This window comes from Gobius niger (assembly GCF_951799975.1).
Source record: "Gobius niger genome assembly, chromosome: 9".
Classification (NCBI taxonomy): Eukaryota; Metazoa; Chordata; class Actinopteri; order Gobiiformes; family Gobiidae; genus Gobius; species Gobius niger.
The window spans coordinates 614,767-629,088 of NC_136860.1; the positions used below are offsets into that span (position 1 = coordinate 614,767).

General features: G+C 55.7%; 1 protein-coding gene across 1 annotated transcript in view; it reads left to right on the forward strand.

Moving 5' to 3' along the window:
• Positions 1–14,322, forward strand: part of LOC306967383 (titin-like) — a 206,157-nt gene that overhangs the window by 96,849 nt on the left and 94,986 nt on the right. Inside the window, exons 76-93 of the mRNA XM_079562388.1 lie at positions 615–780; positions 1,189–1,340; positions 1,416–1,712; positions 3,013–3,312; positions 4,017–4,331; positions 4,431–4,579; positions 4,701–4,851; positions 5,022–5,303; positions 5,406–5,708; positions 6,528–6,830; positions 6,930–7,211; positions 7,433–7,620; positions 7,757–7,868; positions 7,936–8,238; positions 8,315–8,623; positions 8,911–9,192; positions 12,632–12,931; positions 13,831–14,124. Coding sequence (XP_079418514.1) covers positions 615–780; positions 1,189–1,340; positions 1,416–1,712; positions 3,013–3,312; positions 4,017–4,331; positions 4,431–4,579; positions 4,701–4,851; positions 5,022–5,303; positions 5,406–5,708; positions 6,528–6,830; positions 6,930–7,211; positions 7,433–7,620; positions 7,757–7,868; positions 7,936–8,238; positions 8,315–8,623; positions 8,911–9,192; positions 12,632–12,931; positions 13,831–14,124 — 4,488 coding nt within the window. The remainder of the gene's footprint in view (positions 1–614; positions 781–1,188; positions 1,341–1,415; positions 1,713–3,012; positions 3,313–4,016; positions 4,332–4,430; positions 4,580–4,700; positions 4,852–5,021; positions 5,304–5,405; positions 5,709–6,527; positions 6,831–6,929; positions 7,212–7,432; positions 7,621–7,756; positions 7,869–7,935; positions 8,239–8,314; positions 8,624–8,910; positions 9,193–12,631; positions 12,932–13,830; positions 14,125–14,322) is intronic.

Genomic DNA, 14,322 nt, shown 5'->3' on the forward strand with positions numbered 1-14,322 from the left:
CCCAGACCCGCCATGACCGACCCGACGGGCACCCTCCCGCTCTGCCCCCAGACCCGCCATGACCGACCCGACGGGCTCAGACTGACCCCAGTCCCGCCCTCAGACTGACCCCAGTCCCGCCCTCAGACTGACCCCAGTCCCGCCCTCAGACTAACCCCAGTCCCGCCCTCAGACTGACCCCAGTCCCGCCTTCAGACTGACCCCAGTCCCGCCCTCAGACTAACCCCAGTCCCGCCCTCAGACTGACCCCAGTCCCGCCCTCAGACTAACCCCAGTCCCGCCCTCAGACTGACCCCAGTCCCGCCCTCAGACTAACCCCAGTCCCGCCCTCAGACTGACCCCAGTCCCGCCTTCAGACTGACCCCAGTCCCGCCTTCAGACTGACCCCAGTCCCGCCCTCAGACTGACCCCAGTCCCGCCCTCAGACTGACCCCAGTCCCGCCCTCAGACTAACCCCAGTCCTGCCCTCAGACTGACCCCAGTCCCGCCCTCAGACTAACCCCAGTCCCGCCCTCAGACTGACCCCAGTCCCGCCCTCAGACTAACCCCAGTCCCGCCCTCAGACTGACCCCAGTCCCGCCCTCAGACTGACCCCCGCGTGCTGTGCCCCTTAGACCCGCCGGACCCGCCCACACGCCTGAAGATCGTCAGCGTGAAGAAGCGCGTGATCTCTCTGAGCTGGAAGGCGCCAAAGAATGACGGCGGCGCTCCGGTCACTCACTACAGCGTGGACATGCTCTGCTGGGACGCCAGCGGCTCCCAGAAGGAGGGCTGGTGCAGGTGAGATACTCTTCCTGGTTACCCTTCAGACACAGGACTATAGAGGAGGTTCCTCACTGATGGGTGTTTCTGTGGTCCTCTCTCTGATGGGTGTTTCTGTGGTCCTCTCTCTGATGGGTGTTTCTATGGTCCTCTCTCTGATGGGGGTTTCTTTGGTCCTCTCTCTAATGGGTGTTTCTATGGTCCTCTCTCTGATGGGTGTTTCTGTGGTCCTCTCTCTGATGGGTGTTTCTATGGTCCTCTCTCTGATGGTGGTTTCTATGGTCCTCTCTCTGATGGGTGTTTCTATGGTCCTCTCTCTGATGGGTGTTTCTATGGTCCTCTCTCTGATGGGTGTTTCTATGGTCCTCTCTCTGATGGGTGTTTCTATGGTCCTCTCTCTGATGGTGGTTTCTTTGGTACTCTTAGGTGTAACCGCCGCGACGTAGAGACCACTCACTTCGAGGTGGAGGACCTGACGGAGGGAGACGAGTACGAGTTCAGAGTAAGCGCCTTTAACAAGGTGGGCCCCAGCCGACCCTCCACCACCGTCGGCCCCATCCTGTGCCAGGACCAGAGCTGTGAGTACCCCACACAGGAGTAACCGCGTTTCCCCCGGCTCAGACCGGCGCTCTGACCCACGCTCTCCTCCGCAGGCGGCCCGTCCATCGAGCTGGAGGAGTTCCTGGAGGCCGAGCAGGGGAAGGAGATCCGCATCGTGGCTAAGATCCGCGGTTGCCCGTTCCCGAGCCTGACGTGGTTCAAGGCGCCGCCGCACAAGCCGGACGCCAAGAGCGAAGTGCAGTACGACGAGAACATCAACAAGATCGTGTCCGACGAGACGTGCACGCTGCTCATCCAGCGGGCCATCAGGGGGGACACGGGACTCTACACCCTGCAGGCCACCAACAGCCTGGGCAAGGCGTCCAAGGAGATGAGGCTCAACGTGCTGGGTGAGTCTAACGCCCTGAGGTTCAGCTGAGGACCAGACACAAAGATATGAATCTTCCAGGGTATCGTCCACAAGAGCCGGAACATTTTCTAAACCAGGTCCCAGAGCGGAAAGATCTGAAAACGCCGTTTACGGGGCAGCTCCAGAGTCTGTGATCCATGATGTACTGACCTGATAATGAGTTTTCCTCATGGATCTGTGATGGTTTTCCTCATGGATCTATGATGGTTTTCCTCATGGATCTGTGATGGTTTTCCTCATGGATCTATGATGGTTTTCCTCATGGATCTATGATGGTTTTCCTCATGGATCTGTGATGGTTTTCCTCATGGATCTGTGATGGTTTTCCTCATGGATCTGTGATGGTTTTCCTCATAGATCTGTGATGGTTTTCCTCATGGATCTATGATGGTTTTCCTCATGGATCTGTGATGGTTTTCCTCATGGATCTGTGATGGTTTTCCTCATGGATCTGTGATGGTTTTCCTCATGGATCTATGATGGTTTTCCTCATGGATCTGTGATGGTTTTCCTCATGGATCTGTGATGGTTTTCCTCATGGATCTGTGATGGTTTTCCTCATGGATCTGTGATGGTTTTCCTCATGGATCTATGATGGTTTTCCTCATGGATCTATGATGGTTTTCCTCATGGATCTGTGATGGTTTTCCTCATGGATCTATGATGGTTTTCCTCATGGATCTGTGATGGTTTTCCTCATGGATCTGTGATGGTTTTCCTCATGGATCTGTGATGGTTTTCCTCATGGATCTGTGATGGTTTTCCTCATGGATCTGTGATGGTTTTCCTCATGTGTTGGCGTCACAGCGCCTCACACAGGCCTGGAGGATGAATCACAGACCTGAATCTGCCCAGGTGGACACTCACGTTCACTGAGCTGGATTCGGGCTTATGAATAAAGTTTCTGAAAACATAAGCGTTTTGTCTTCGTGTGGATGTAGCCTTAGATCCACCAGGTTCACTGTCACCGGACTTTAGGGACCGCACTCCAACAAGCAGAGAGCAAACCCTATACACTTTCATATCATGAAGGAACCGGTTCAACAAGGACCGGTTAGGAACACACTGGAAAATAAATTGTGGTAAAATCATGGCAATTGACCACATTTTTGGCTTCAAAGTTTCCTGTTTTGTCCAATTCTCACTCCGCTGTTTGGCAACGCTCTGTGAAGGGTTTGATCATTACTCACTGCTGTCTTCCTTCATGGTGACACTGGTGATAATGGTGATAAAGGTGATAAAGGTGATAAAGGTGGTCATGTTCCCCTGTCCTCCCCCAGGTCGCCCCTGCGCTCCCTCCGCTCCCATTAAGTTCGAGGCCATCAAGGCGGACAGCATCACGCTGTCCTGGCTGCCTCCCAAAGACGACGGCGGCTCCAGACTCACCAACTACGTGATCTGGCGCCGCGTGGCCACCCGTAAGACGTGGGTGCAGGTGACGAGCGAGCCCAAGGAGCGGCTGTGGACGGTGGACAACCTGATGCCCGGATACGAGTACATCTTCAGGATCATGGCCCAGAACAAGTACGGCGTCGGAGAACCGCTGGACTCCGAGCCCGAGGTGGCCCGCAACATCTGCGGTGAGTCCTGACCTGACCCCACGCCCTGACGCTGACCCCAAGGCCACGCCCTGACCCCACGCCCTGACCCCACGCCCTGACCCTGACCCCACGCCCTGACCCCACGCCCTGACCCTGACCCCACGCCCTGACCCTGATCCCACGCCCTGACCCCACGCCCTGACCCTGACCCCACGCCCTGACCCCACGCCCTGACGCTGACCCCAAGGCCACGCCCTGACCCCACGCCTTGACCCCACGCCCTGACCCTGATCCCACGCCTTGACCCCACGCCCTGACCCTGATCCCACGCCCTGACCCCACGCCCTGACCCTGATCCCACGCCTTGACCCACTTCCAAAAGGTTTGAAAAGTATTGCTTGGTCATTGAGTTTCCACAACGCCAGTGTTTTACTAAAAGTCTCTTCAACAACTGACCCGTATCTGACCCAGTTCTGACCCAGTTCTGACCCAGTTCTGACCCAGTTCTGACCCAGTTCTGGCCCAGTTCTGACCCATATCTGACCCAGTTCTGACCTGTATCTGACCCGTATCTGACCTGTATCTGAGCCGTATCTGACCCGTATCTGACCCAGTTCTGACCCGTATCTGACCCGTATCTGACCCAGTTCTGACCCGTATATCTGACCCGTACCTGACCCGTATCTGACCCGTGTCTGACCCGTATCTGACCCGTATCTGACCCTGCTCTGCCCTCTCCTCAGTGCCCCCGGGGCAGGTGGAGAAGCCCACGGTTACCGGGGTGACGCTGGACTCGGTGACGGTGAACTGGGAGGAGCCTGAGGACGACGGCGGCTCGCCCATCACCGGGTACTGGCTGGAGAGGAAGGAGACGACGGGCAAACGCTGGACCCGCGTGACCCGCGAGCCCCTCCGCCCGCTGGGCGTGGGCGAGAAGTTCACGGTGTCCGGCCTCATCGAGGGCTCGCAGTACATGTTCAGAGTGACCGCCATCAACGCCGCCGGCCCCGGGATACCCAGCCCCCTGACCGACCCGGTGTTCGTCAGCGACCCCATCTGTGAGTCCCAAACGCGAGCAGCTGCAGTGTGCCACTCGATATGTCCCAGAGATTCAATCTGTCTATATCACTGACCAATCCTCTGCCCCCTCTCCACAGCCCCGCCCTCTCCCCCCACCCCCAAAGTCTCTGATTGGACAAAATCCACCGTGGACCTGGAGTGGATCCCGCCCCTTAAGGACGGCGGCGCCAGGATCATGGGCTACTGGGTGGAGCACAAAGAGGAGGGCACGGAGGCCTGGGTCAAGGTCCGGAGCCTGCATCATTTACCTCTTTAACACACATAAACATCTGAAAACATCTGCAAACATCTGCAAACATCTGACAACATCTGCAAACATCTGACAACATCTGTCCATCTGTGTCCAGGCCAAAGACACGGAGGTGCGCGGGACTCGTCTCGTCATCGCGGGGCTGAAGACCGGAGGAAAGTACCGCTTCAGAGTCACCGCCTTCAACCAGGCCGGCCTCGGAGAGCCAGGGGAGGTCCCGGAGGTCCTGGAGGTCAACGACCGCACCGGTGAGTCCCATTTAGTCCTCTTCGTCCACCCGGTTTAGGCCCTCACTAGCTCCTCCTTTAGCTCCTTCTTTTAGCTCCTCCTTTATCCCCTCCTCCTTTAGCTCCTCCTTTAGCTCCTCCTTTAGCCCCTCCTCCTTTAGCCCCTCCTCCTGACCCCTCTCTCTCCGCAGTCGCCCCGGAGGTCGACCTGGACGCGACTCTGAAGGAGCGGATCGTGGTCCACGCCGGCGGCGTGATCCGGCTGATCGCGTACGTGAGCGGGCAGCCGGCGCCGGAGATCACCTGGAGCCGTGATGGCGCCGCACTGCCCCCTGAGGCCGTGGTGGAAACGACGGCCATCAGCTCGGCGCTGGTCATCAAACCCTGCGCTCGCAAACACCTGGGCACCTACAGCGTCACCGCCAAGAACGCCGGCGGAGAGAAGCAGCGCACCGTCATCGTGGAGGTCCTGGGTACGTGAAGAGCCACGGGCCTCATTCATGAACATCTTCTGAAGAACCTTAAATCCTAACAAAGAGCCTGTGCTGATGATGTTTCTGACTCTGTGTCTTCAGACGTTCCCGGCGCCGTGGGAATCCCTCTCACAGCGGAGAACCTCAGCTCCGAGTCGGTGAAGCTCAACTGGTTCTTCCCGGAGAACGACGGCGGCTCGCCCATCAGTAACTTCATGGTGGAGAAGCGGGAGGCGGAGCGTAAGGCGTGGACCACCGTGTCCTACCAGGCCAGCCGGCAGAACGCCGTGCTCACCGGCCTCACCCTGGGAAAGTCCTACTTCTTCAGAGTGGCCGCCGAGAACGCCATCGGGCTGGGACCGTTCGTGCAAACGTCAGCCGAGATCATCATCCAGGAGCCCATGAGTGAGTGTTTCATACATGACCGTCAGGACCATGTGACCATAAAGATCCAATCATGATCCGAGCTCCAGGGCCATGTGACCATAAAGATCCAATCATGATCCGAGCTCCAGGGCCATGTGACCATAAAGATCCAATCATGATCCGAGCTCCAGGGCCAAGAAAACTAGATCTAAACCAGGAGAAAACTAGGCCTAAACTAGATCTAAACCAGGAGAAAACTAGGCCTAAACTAGATCTAAACCAGGAGAAAACTAGGTCTAAACTAGATCTAAACCAGGAGAAAACTAGGCCTAAACTAGATCTAAACCAGGAGAAAACTAGGTCTAAACCAGGTCTGACAATATCACGGACTGAACCTAGATTAAACCAAGACGTAAACCAGACTAAAGCAGAAACTGAAAGCAAGGTCTAGACCAGGACCAAACTAAAAAGGACTAAACCAGGGACAGAGAGAAATGAGGATTACCCTGGACTAAACCAGGACTAAACCAGGACTAAACTGAAGGTCTCAATCAGACATAAACCAAGAGGAACTGGGTCTAAATCAGATCTAAACCTGGACAGTATCTCAGACTGAACCAGGATTAAACCATGAGGGAAGCAGGTCACACTAGTATGCAGAGGCTGAAACCAGGACTAAACCAGGACTAAACCAGGACTAAACCAGGACTAAACCAGGACTAAACCAGGACTAAACCAGGACTAAACCAGGACTAAACCAGGTCTGAACCAGGTCTGAAGCCAAGAGGAAGCAGACATGATTTAGACATGATGATGGCGTTGAGGTTACACCGTAGACCTGACCGCTGTCTCCCCTAGGTGTGCCTGACCGGCCCGAGGACCTGGAGGTGACCAAAGTGACCAAAGACCTGATCAGCGTGACGTGGAAGGCGCCCAAGTCGGACGGCGGCTCGGAGATCACCATGTACATCCTGGAGGCGCGGCAGATCGGCAAAGACAAGTTCAGCCGCGTCACCAAGGAGCCGCTGATGGACAGGAAGTTCACGCTGGACGGGCTGCGCGAGGGCGACACCTACCAGTTCAGGGTCATCGCCGTCAACGAGGTCGGCCCCAGCAAACCCAGCTTCTGCACCAAACCCCTCACCTGCAAAGACGAGCTCGGTGAGGACCACTTTGTCTGGTTACGGAGGTTTGGGGTCCACGTGTAGCAGGAGAGGCCGTGGCGTTGTCCTTGAACTCTGACCCGTGTGTTTCCCGCAGAGCCGCCCACCATCGAGCTGGACTTCAGGGATAAGATCATCATCCGCGTGGGCGAGAGCTGCCTGCTCCAGGGCCGCTACAGCGGGAAGCCCTGCCCGTCCATCGTGTGGTACCGCGACGACGAGGAGCTGAAGGCCGACAAGCACGTGATGTTCAAGAACACGCTGAGCACCATGTCGCTGGGCCTGATGAAGGCGGAGCGCCAGCACAGCGGCCGCTACGTGGTGGTGGTGGAGAACAGCACCGGCGCCAGGAAGGGCATCAGCAACATCACCGTGGTCGGTAAGAACAACGTCTTTCCTTCATTCACGAATACTGACAGGAAGCACGAAAGGCTGTGGTCCAAATGTGCTCCTTTGTGAGAGACACTTTGGAGCAGTTTTAAACCCTGTGAAGAACCAGGATGTTCTTTGCAAACCCTGAAGTGCAGATCCTCTGTTTGCATCGAGACCCATGTATGTGGTCATGAAAAAGGTTCTGACGCCCCTCCTCCTCCTCCGCAGACCGCCCCTCGCCGCCCGTCGGCCCCGTGGTCTTCGATGAAGTCCACCGGGAGTTCATGGTGGTCTCCTGGAAACCACCTCTGGACAACGGCGGCGTCGACGTCTCCAATTACATCATCGAGAAGAGAGACACCAACCGCGAAGCCTGGACCACCGTGACCTCAGCAACGACCAAGACCTTCTGCAAGGTCAGTACCACCACCCAGACCTTCTACAGGGTCAGTACCACCCAGACCTTCTGTAGGGTCAGTACCACCCAGACCTTCTGTAGGGTCTGACCCTGTCCTGACCCTGTCCTGACCCTGTCCTGACCCGTTGCCGCAGATCCCGAAGCTGGTGGAGGGCCGCGAGTACATCATCCGGGTGTCGGCGGAGAACATGTACGGCATCAGTGACCCGCTGGAGTCTGAGGAGATGAGAGCCAAGGACCTGTTCAGTGAGTAACGCTTCAGCGCCATCACAGCCCCGCCCTAACCCGGCCCTAACCCCGCCTCCTCTCACAGGAGTACCCGAGGCCCCCGAGCAGCCCACGGTGCGCGAGGTGTACGGCACCAACGCCATGGTGCTGTGGTCCCGCCCCCGCGACGGAGGGAAGCCCATCCTCAACTACATCCTGGAGAAGAAGGAAGTGGGCGCCAAGCGCTGGTCCCGCGTCACGCGTGACCAGCTGTACCCGCAGACCCAGTACCGGGTCAACGACCTGACGGAGGGCTGCGAGTACGAGTTCAGAGTGACCGCCGAGAACGAGCTGGGCGTGGGAGACCCCAGCCCGCCCAGCGCGCCCATCCTCGCCAAGGACCCCATCGGTACCACACGCTTAGTACATGCTAAAGACACGCCAAGCACACGGCACTGACACGCTAACGCCCCGTCTCTCCGCAGTGCCCCCCAGCCCGCCCGTCACGCCCGAGTCCTACGATAAGACCAAAGACTCGGTCAGTCTGCGCTGGAAGCTGCCGCGCCACGACGGTAAAGGCCGGATCTTCGGGTACCTGGTGGAGTACCAGACGCCCGGCTCCGTGGACTGGACCGCGGCCAACGAGAACCCGGAGCAGTGCCCCGGACTGGACTACACCGCGACCGGACTGACCGACGGACTGGACTACAACTTCAGGATCTTCACCGTCAACGCCGCGGGGAAGTCGGACCCGTCCTACGTGAAGACCACCATCAAGGTCCACGACCGGCTGGGTAAGTCGGGTACTCCCCACCAAACAGGAGCTCACACTCGCTCGCTTTAGCACATTTCTAGTCTTAGTTTGTTTTGGGAAAAATATTTTATTTCGGTTTAAACAAAAGTCACTTCCTTTCATGTTGTATCTGGACCAACAACAAAACCACTGGTCTCGATGAGCCAGAGAGCAGACATTAAGTTAGAATAACAGGGGTCCAAACGCTGATCCCTGAGGGACTCCAGAGGCTCTCTCCTCTCTCGTCAGTCTCCTTGCCCTCACTCCCCTCTCCTGTCTCTCTCACAGAGGCTCCTGAGCTCCTGCTCGATGCCAACATGTCCCGGGACCACCTGGCGATGGTGGGCACAGACGTCACCCTGAGCGCCCTGATCCGGGGAGTACCCACACCCACGCTGCAGTGGCAGAAGGACGGCGCCGACATGCCCGGCCACCTCACCGTGGCCATCACCGAGTCCGGCACCAAGGTGTTCATCCCCAAGGCCACCCGCAAAGACTCCGGCAACTACACGCTGACCGCCGAGAACGCCGCCGGCAAGAAGAGCGCCACCTGCGCCGTGCTGGTGCTCAGTGAGTACCCGCTTTAGTTCAGTTCAGTTTCGACCCAGTTTTAACATGGTTTAGTCCCAGCCTTAACCCTCTGGTTTAGTCCTGGTTTAGTCCTGGTTTAGCCCTGGTTTAGTCCTGGTTTAGTCCTGGTTTAGCCCTGGTTTAGTCCTGGTTTAGTCCTGGTTTAGTCCTGGTTTAGCCCTGGTTTAGCCCTGGTTTAGTCCTGGTTTAGTCCTGGTTTAGCCCTGGTTTAGCCCTGGTTTAGTCCTGGTTTAGTCCTGCTTTAGTCCTGGTTTAGTCCTGCTTTAGTCCTGGTTTAGCCCTGGTTTAGTCCTGGTTTAGTCCTGGTTTAGCCCTGGTTTAGTCCTGGTTTAGTCCTGGTTTAGTCCTGGTTTAGCCCTGGTTTAGCCCTGGTTTAGGCCTGGTTTAGTCCTGGTTTAGTCCTGGTTTAGTCCTGGTTTAGTCCTGGTTTAGTCCTGGTTTAGTCCTGGTTTAGTCCTGGTTTAGTCCTGGTTTAGGCCTGGTTTAGTCCTGGTTTAGTCCTGGTTTAGTCCTGGTTTAGCCCTGGTTTAGTCCTGGTTTAGTCCTGGTTTAGTCCTGGTTTAGTCCTGGTTTAGTCCTGATTTAGTCCTGGTTTAGTCCTGGTTTAGTCCTGGTTTAGTCCTGGTTTAGGCCTGGTTTAGTCCTGCTTTAGTCCTGCTTTAGTCCTGGTTTAGTCCTGGTTTAGCCCTGGTTTAGTCCTGGTTTAGCCCTGGTTTAGCCCTGGTTTAGCCCTGGTTTAGTCCTGCTTTAGACCTGGTTTAGTCCTGGTTTAGTCCTGGTTTAGTCCTGCTTTAGTCCTGGTTTAGTCCTGGTTTAGTCCTGCTTTAGACCTGGTTTAGTCCTGGTTTAGTCCTGGTTTAGCCCTGGTTTAGTCCTGGTTTAGTCCTGGTTTAGTCCTGGTTTAGTCCTGGTTTAGTCCAGGTTTAGTCCTGGTTTAGTCCTGGTTTAGCCCTGGTTTAGCCCTGGTTTAGCCCTGGTTTAGTCCTGGTTTAGCCCTGGTTTAGTCCTGGTTTAGTCCTGGTTTAGCCCTGGTTTAGCCCTGGTTTAGCCCTGGTTTAGTCCTGGTTTAGCCCTGGTTTAGCCCTGGTTTAGTCCTGGTTTAGGCCTGGTTTAGTCCTGGTTTAGTCCTGGTTTAGTCCTGGTTTAGTCCTGGTTTAGTCCTGGTTTAGACCTGGTTTAGTCCTGGTTTAGTCCTGGTTTAGTCCTGGTTTAGTCCTGGTTTAGTCCTGGTTTAGTCCTGGTTTAGCCCTGGTTTAGCCCTGGTTTAGTCCTGGTTTAGTCCTGGTTTAGCCCTGGTTTAGTCCTGGTTTAGTCCTGGTTTAGTCCTGGTTTAGTCCTAGTATAGTCCTGGTTTAGTCCTGCTTTAGTCCTGCTTTAGTCCTGGTTTAGTCCTGGTTTAGCCCTGGTTTAGTCCTGGTTTAGCCCTGGTTTAGCCCTGGTTTAGCCCTGGTTTAGCCCTGGTTTAGTCCTGGTTTAGCCCTGGTTTAGTCCTGGTTTAGTCCTGGTTTAGTCCTGCTTTAGACCTGGTTTAGTCCTGGTTTAGTCCTGGTTTAGTCCTGCTTTAGTCCTGGTTTAGTCCTGGTTTAGTCCTGCTTTAGACCTGGTTTAGTCCTGGTTTAGTCCTGGTTTAGCCCTGGTTTAGTCCTGGTTTAGTCCTGGTTTAGTCCTGGTTTAGTCCTGGTTTAGTCCAGGTTTAGTCCTGGTTTAGTCCTGGTTTAGCCCTGGTTTAGCCCTGGTTTAGCCCTGGTTTAGTCCTGGTTTAGCCCTGGTTTAGTCCTGGTTTAGTCCTGGTTTAGCCCTGGTTTAGCCCTGGTTTAGCCCTGGTTTAGTCCTGGTTTAGCCCTGGTTTAGCCCTGGTTTAGTCCTGGTTTAGTCCTGGTTTAGCCCTGGTTTAGCCCTGGTTTAGCCCTGGTTTAGCCCTGGTTTAGCCCTGGTTTAGTCTTGGTTTAGTCCTGGTTTAGTCCTGGTTTAGCCCTGGTTTAGCCCTGGTTTAGTTCTGGTTTAGTCCTGGTTTAGCCCTGGTTTAGTCCTGGTTTAGTTCTGGTTTAGTCCTGGTTTAGTCCTGGTTTAGTTCTGGTTTAGTCCTGGTTTAGCCCTGGTTTAGTTCTGGTTTAGTCCTGGTTTAGCCCTGGTTTAGTCCTGGTTTAGTTCTGGTTTAGTCCTGGTTTAGTCCTGGTTTAGTCCTGGTTTAGCCCTGGTTTAGTCCTGGTTTAGTTCTGGTTTAGTCCTGGTTTAGCCCTGGTTTAGTCCTGGTTTAGTTCTGGTTTAGTCCTGGTTTAGTCCTGGTTTAGTCCTGGTTTAGTCCTGGTTTAGTCCTGGTTTAGTCCTGGTTTAGCCCTGGTTTAGCCCTGGTTTAGTCCTGGTTTAGTTCTGGTTTAGTCCTGGTTTAGTCCTGGTTTAGTCCTGGTTTAGTCCTGGTTTAGTCCTGGTTTAGCCCTGGTTTAGCCCTGGTTTAGTTCTGGTTTAGTCCTGGTTTAGCCCTGGTTTAGTCCTGGTTTAGTCCTGGTTTAGTCCTGGTTTAGTCCTGGTTTAGTCCTGGTTTAGTCCTGGTTTAGCCCTGGTTTAGTCCTGGTTTAGTCCTGGTTTAGTCCTGGTTTAGTCCTGGTTTAGCCCTGGTTTAGTCCTGGTTTAGTCCTGGTTTAGTCCTGGTTTAGCCCTGGTTAACCCCTGGTTTAGTCCTGGTTTAGTCCTAGTTTAGTCCTGGTTTAGTCCTGGTTTAGTCCTGGTTTAGTCCTGGTTTAGTCCTGGTTTAGTCCTGGTTTAGTCCTGGTTTAGTCCTGGTTTAGTCCTGGTTTAGTCCTGGTTAACCCCTGGTTTAGTTCTGGTTTAGTCCTGGTTTAGTCCTGGTTTAGTCCTGGTTTAGTCCTGGTTTAGTCCTGGTTTAGTCCTGGTTTAGTCCTGGTTTAGTCCTGGTTTAGCCCTGGTTTAGTCCTGGTTTTGTCCTGGTTTAGCCCTGGTTTAGTCCTGGTTTAGCCCTGGTTTAGCCCTGGTTTAGTCCTGGTTTTGTCCTGGTTTAGTCCTGGTTTTGTCCTGGTTTTGTCCTGGTTTAGTCCTGGTTTAGTCCTGGTTTAGCCCTGGTTAACCCCTGGTTTAGTCCTGGTTTAGTCCTAGTTTAGTCCTGGTTTAGTCCTGGTTTAGTCCTGGTTTAGTCCTGGTTTAGTCCTGGTTTAGTCCTGGTTTAGTCCTGGTTTAGTCCTGGTTTAGTCCTGGTTAACCCCTGGTTTAGTTCTGGTTTAGTCCTGGTTTAGCCCTGGTTTAGTCCTGGTTTAGCCCTGGTTTAGCCCTGGTTTAGTCCTGGTTTGGTCCTGGTTTAGCCCTGGTTTAGCCCTGGTTTAGTCCTGGTTTAGCCCTGGTTTAGCCCTGGTTTAGTCCTGGTTTAGCCCTGGTTACCCCCGGTTAACCCCCCCTCTCTCCTCAGACAAGCCCACCCCCCCTCGGGACCTGGCGGTCTCGGAGATCACCAGTGAGTCGGCGTACCTGACCTGGAAGGCTCCTGAGGACGATGGCGGCGCCGTCGTGTCGCACTACGTGGTGCAGAAGAAGGACGTGGCGGCGGACGCCTGGGTGCCGGTGGCGGCGTCCAATAAGAAGCTGAGCCTGATGGCGCTTTACCTCATGGAGGGCATTCAGTACATGTTCAGAGTCGCCGCCGAGAACCAGTTCGGACGCAGCGACTTCGTGAGCACCAAGACGCCCATCAAGGCCCTGGACCCGCTCTGTGAGTGACCGACCCAACCGGCCCACTGACCCACACACCCGACCCACACGGCCCCTGACCCACACACTGACCCACACACCACACTGACCCACACTCCTGACCCACACACCACACTGACCCACACTCCTGACCCACACACCACACTGACCCACACACCACACTGACCCACACACCACACTGACCCACACTCCTGACCCACACACCACACTGACCCACACACCACACTGACCCACACACCACACTGACCCACACTCCTGACCCACACACCACACTGACCCACTCACCACACTGACCCGCACACCCGACCCACACGGCCCCCAACCCACACACCACACTGACCCACACACCACACTGACCCACACACCCGACCCACACACCACACTGACCCATACGCCCCCTGACCCACACACTGACCCACACACCACACTGACCCATACGCCCCCTGACCCACACACTGACCCACACACCACACTGACCCATACGCCCACTGACCCACACGGCCCACTGACCCACACACCCGACCCACACGGCCCCCAACCCACACGGCCCACTGACCCACACACCTGACCCACACACCACACTGACCCACTCACCACACTGACCCACACACTGACCCACTCACCACACTGACCCACACACTGACCCACACACCACCCTGACCCACACACTGACCCACTCACCACACTGACCCACACACTGACCCACACACCACCCTGACCCACACACCACACTGACCCACACGCCTGACCCACACACTGACCCACACACTGACCCACACACCACACTGACCCACACACTGACCCACACACTGACCCACACGCCTGACCCACACCCTGACCCACACACCACACATAATTCCTGATCGTCCCACACTCTCTGACTGACCCCCCTCTCCTCAGACCCGCCCGGCCCGCCCAAGAACCTCCACCACACGGACGCCGAGAAGACGGAGGTGTGGCTGGAGTGGGAGTGGCCTGAGCGCACCGGCGGCAGCGACATCACCGGCTTCATCGTGGAGTACCAGGAGGACGGGCAGACGGACTGGGTCACCTTCAAGACCGTGTCCTACGAGAAGGCCCACGTGACCGGGCTGGAGGACGGCAAGACCTACCGCTTCCGGGTCAAGGCCCAGAACGCCATCGGGGTCAGCCGGCCCGACACCAGCGTGCCCGTGACCTGCCAGGAGAAAACACGTGAGGATACACGCTTTACACACGCCTTAAACACGCCTAAAACACGCAGAAAACACGCCTTAAACAGGCCTTAAACAGGCCTTAAACATGGTCACCTGCCAGGAGAAAACACGTGAGGATACGCGCTTTACACACGCCTAAAACATGCCTTAAACACGCCTAAAACACGCCTTAAACACGCCGAAAACACGCCTTAAA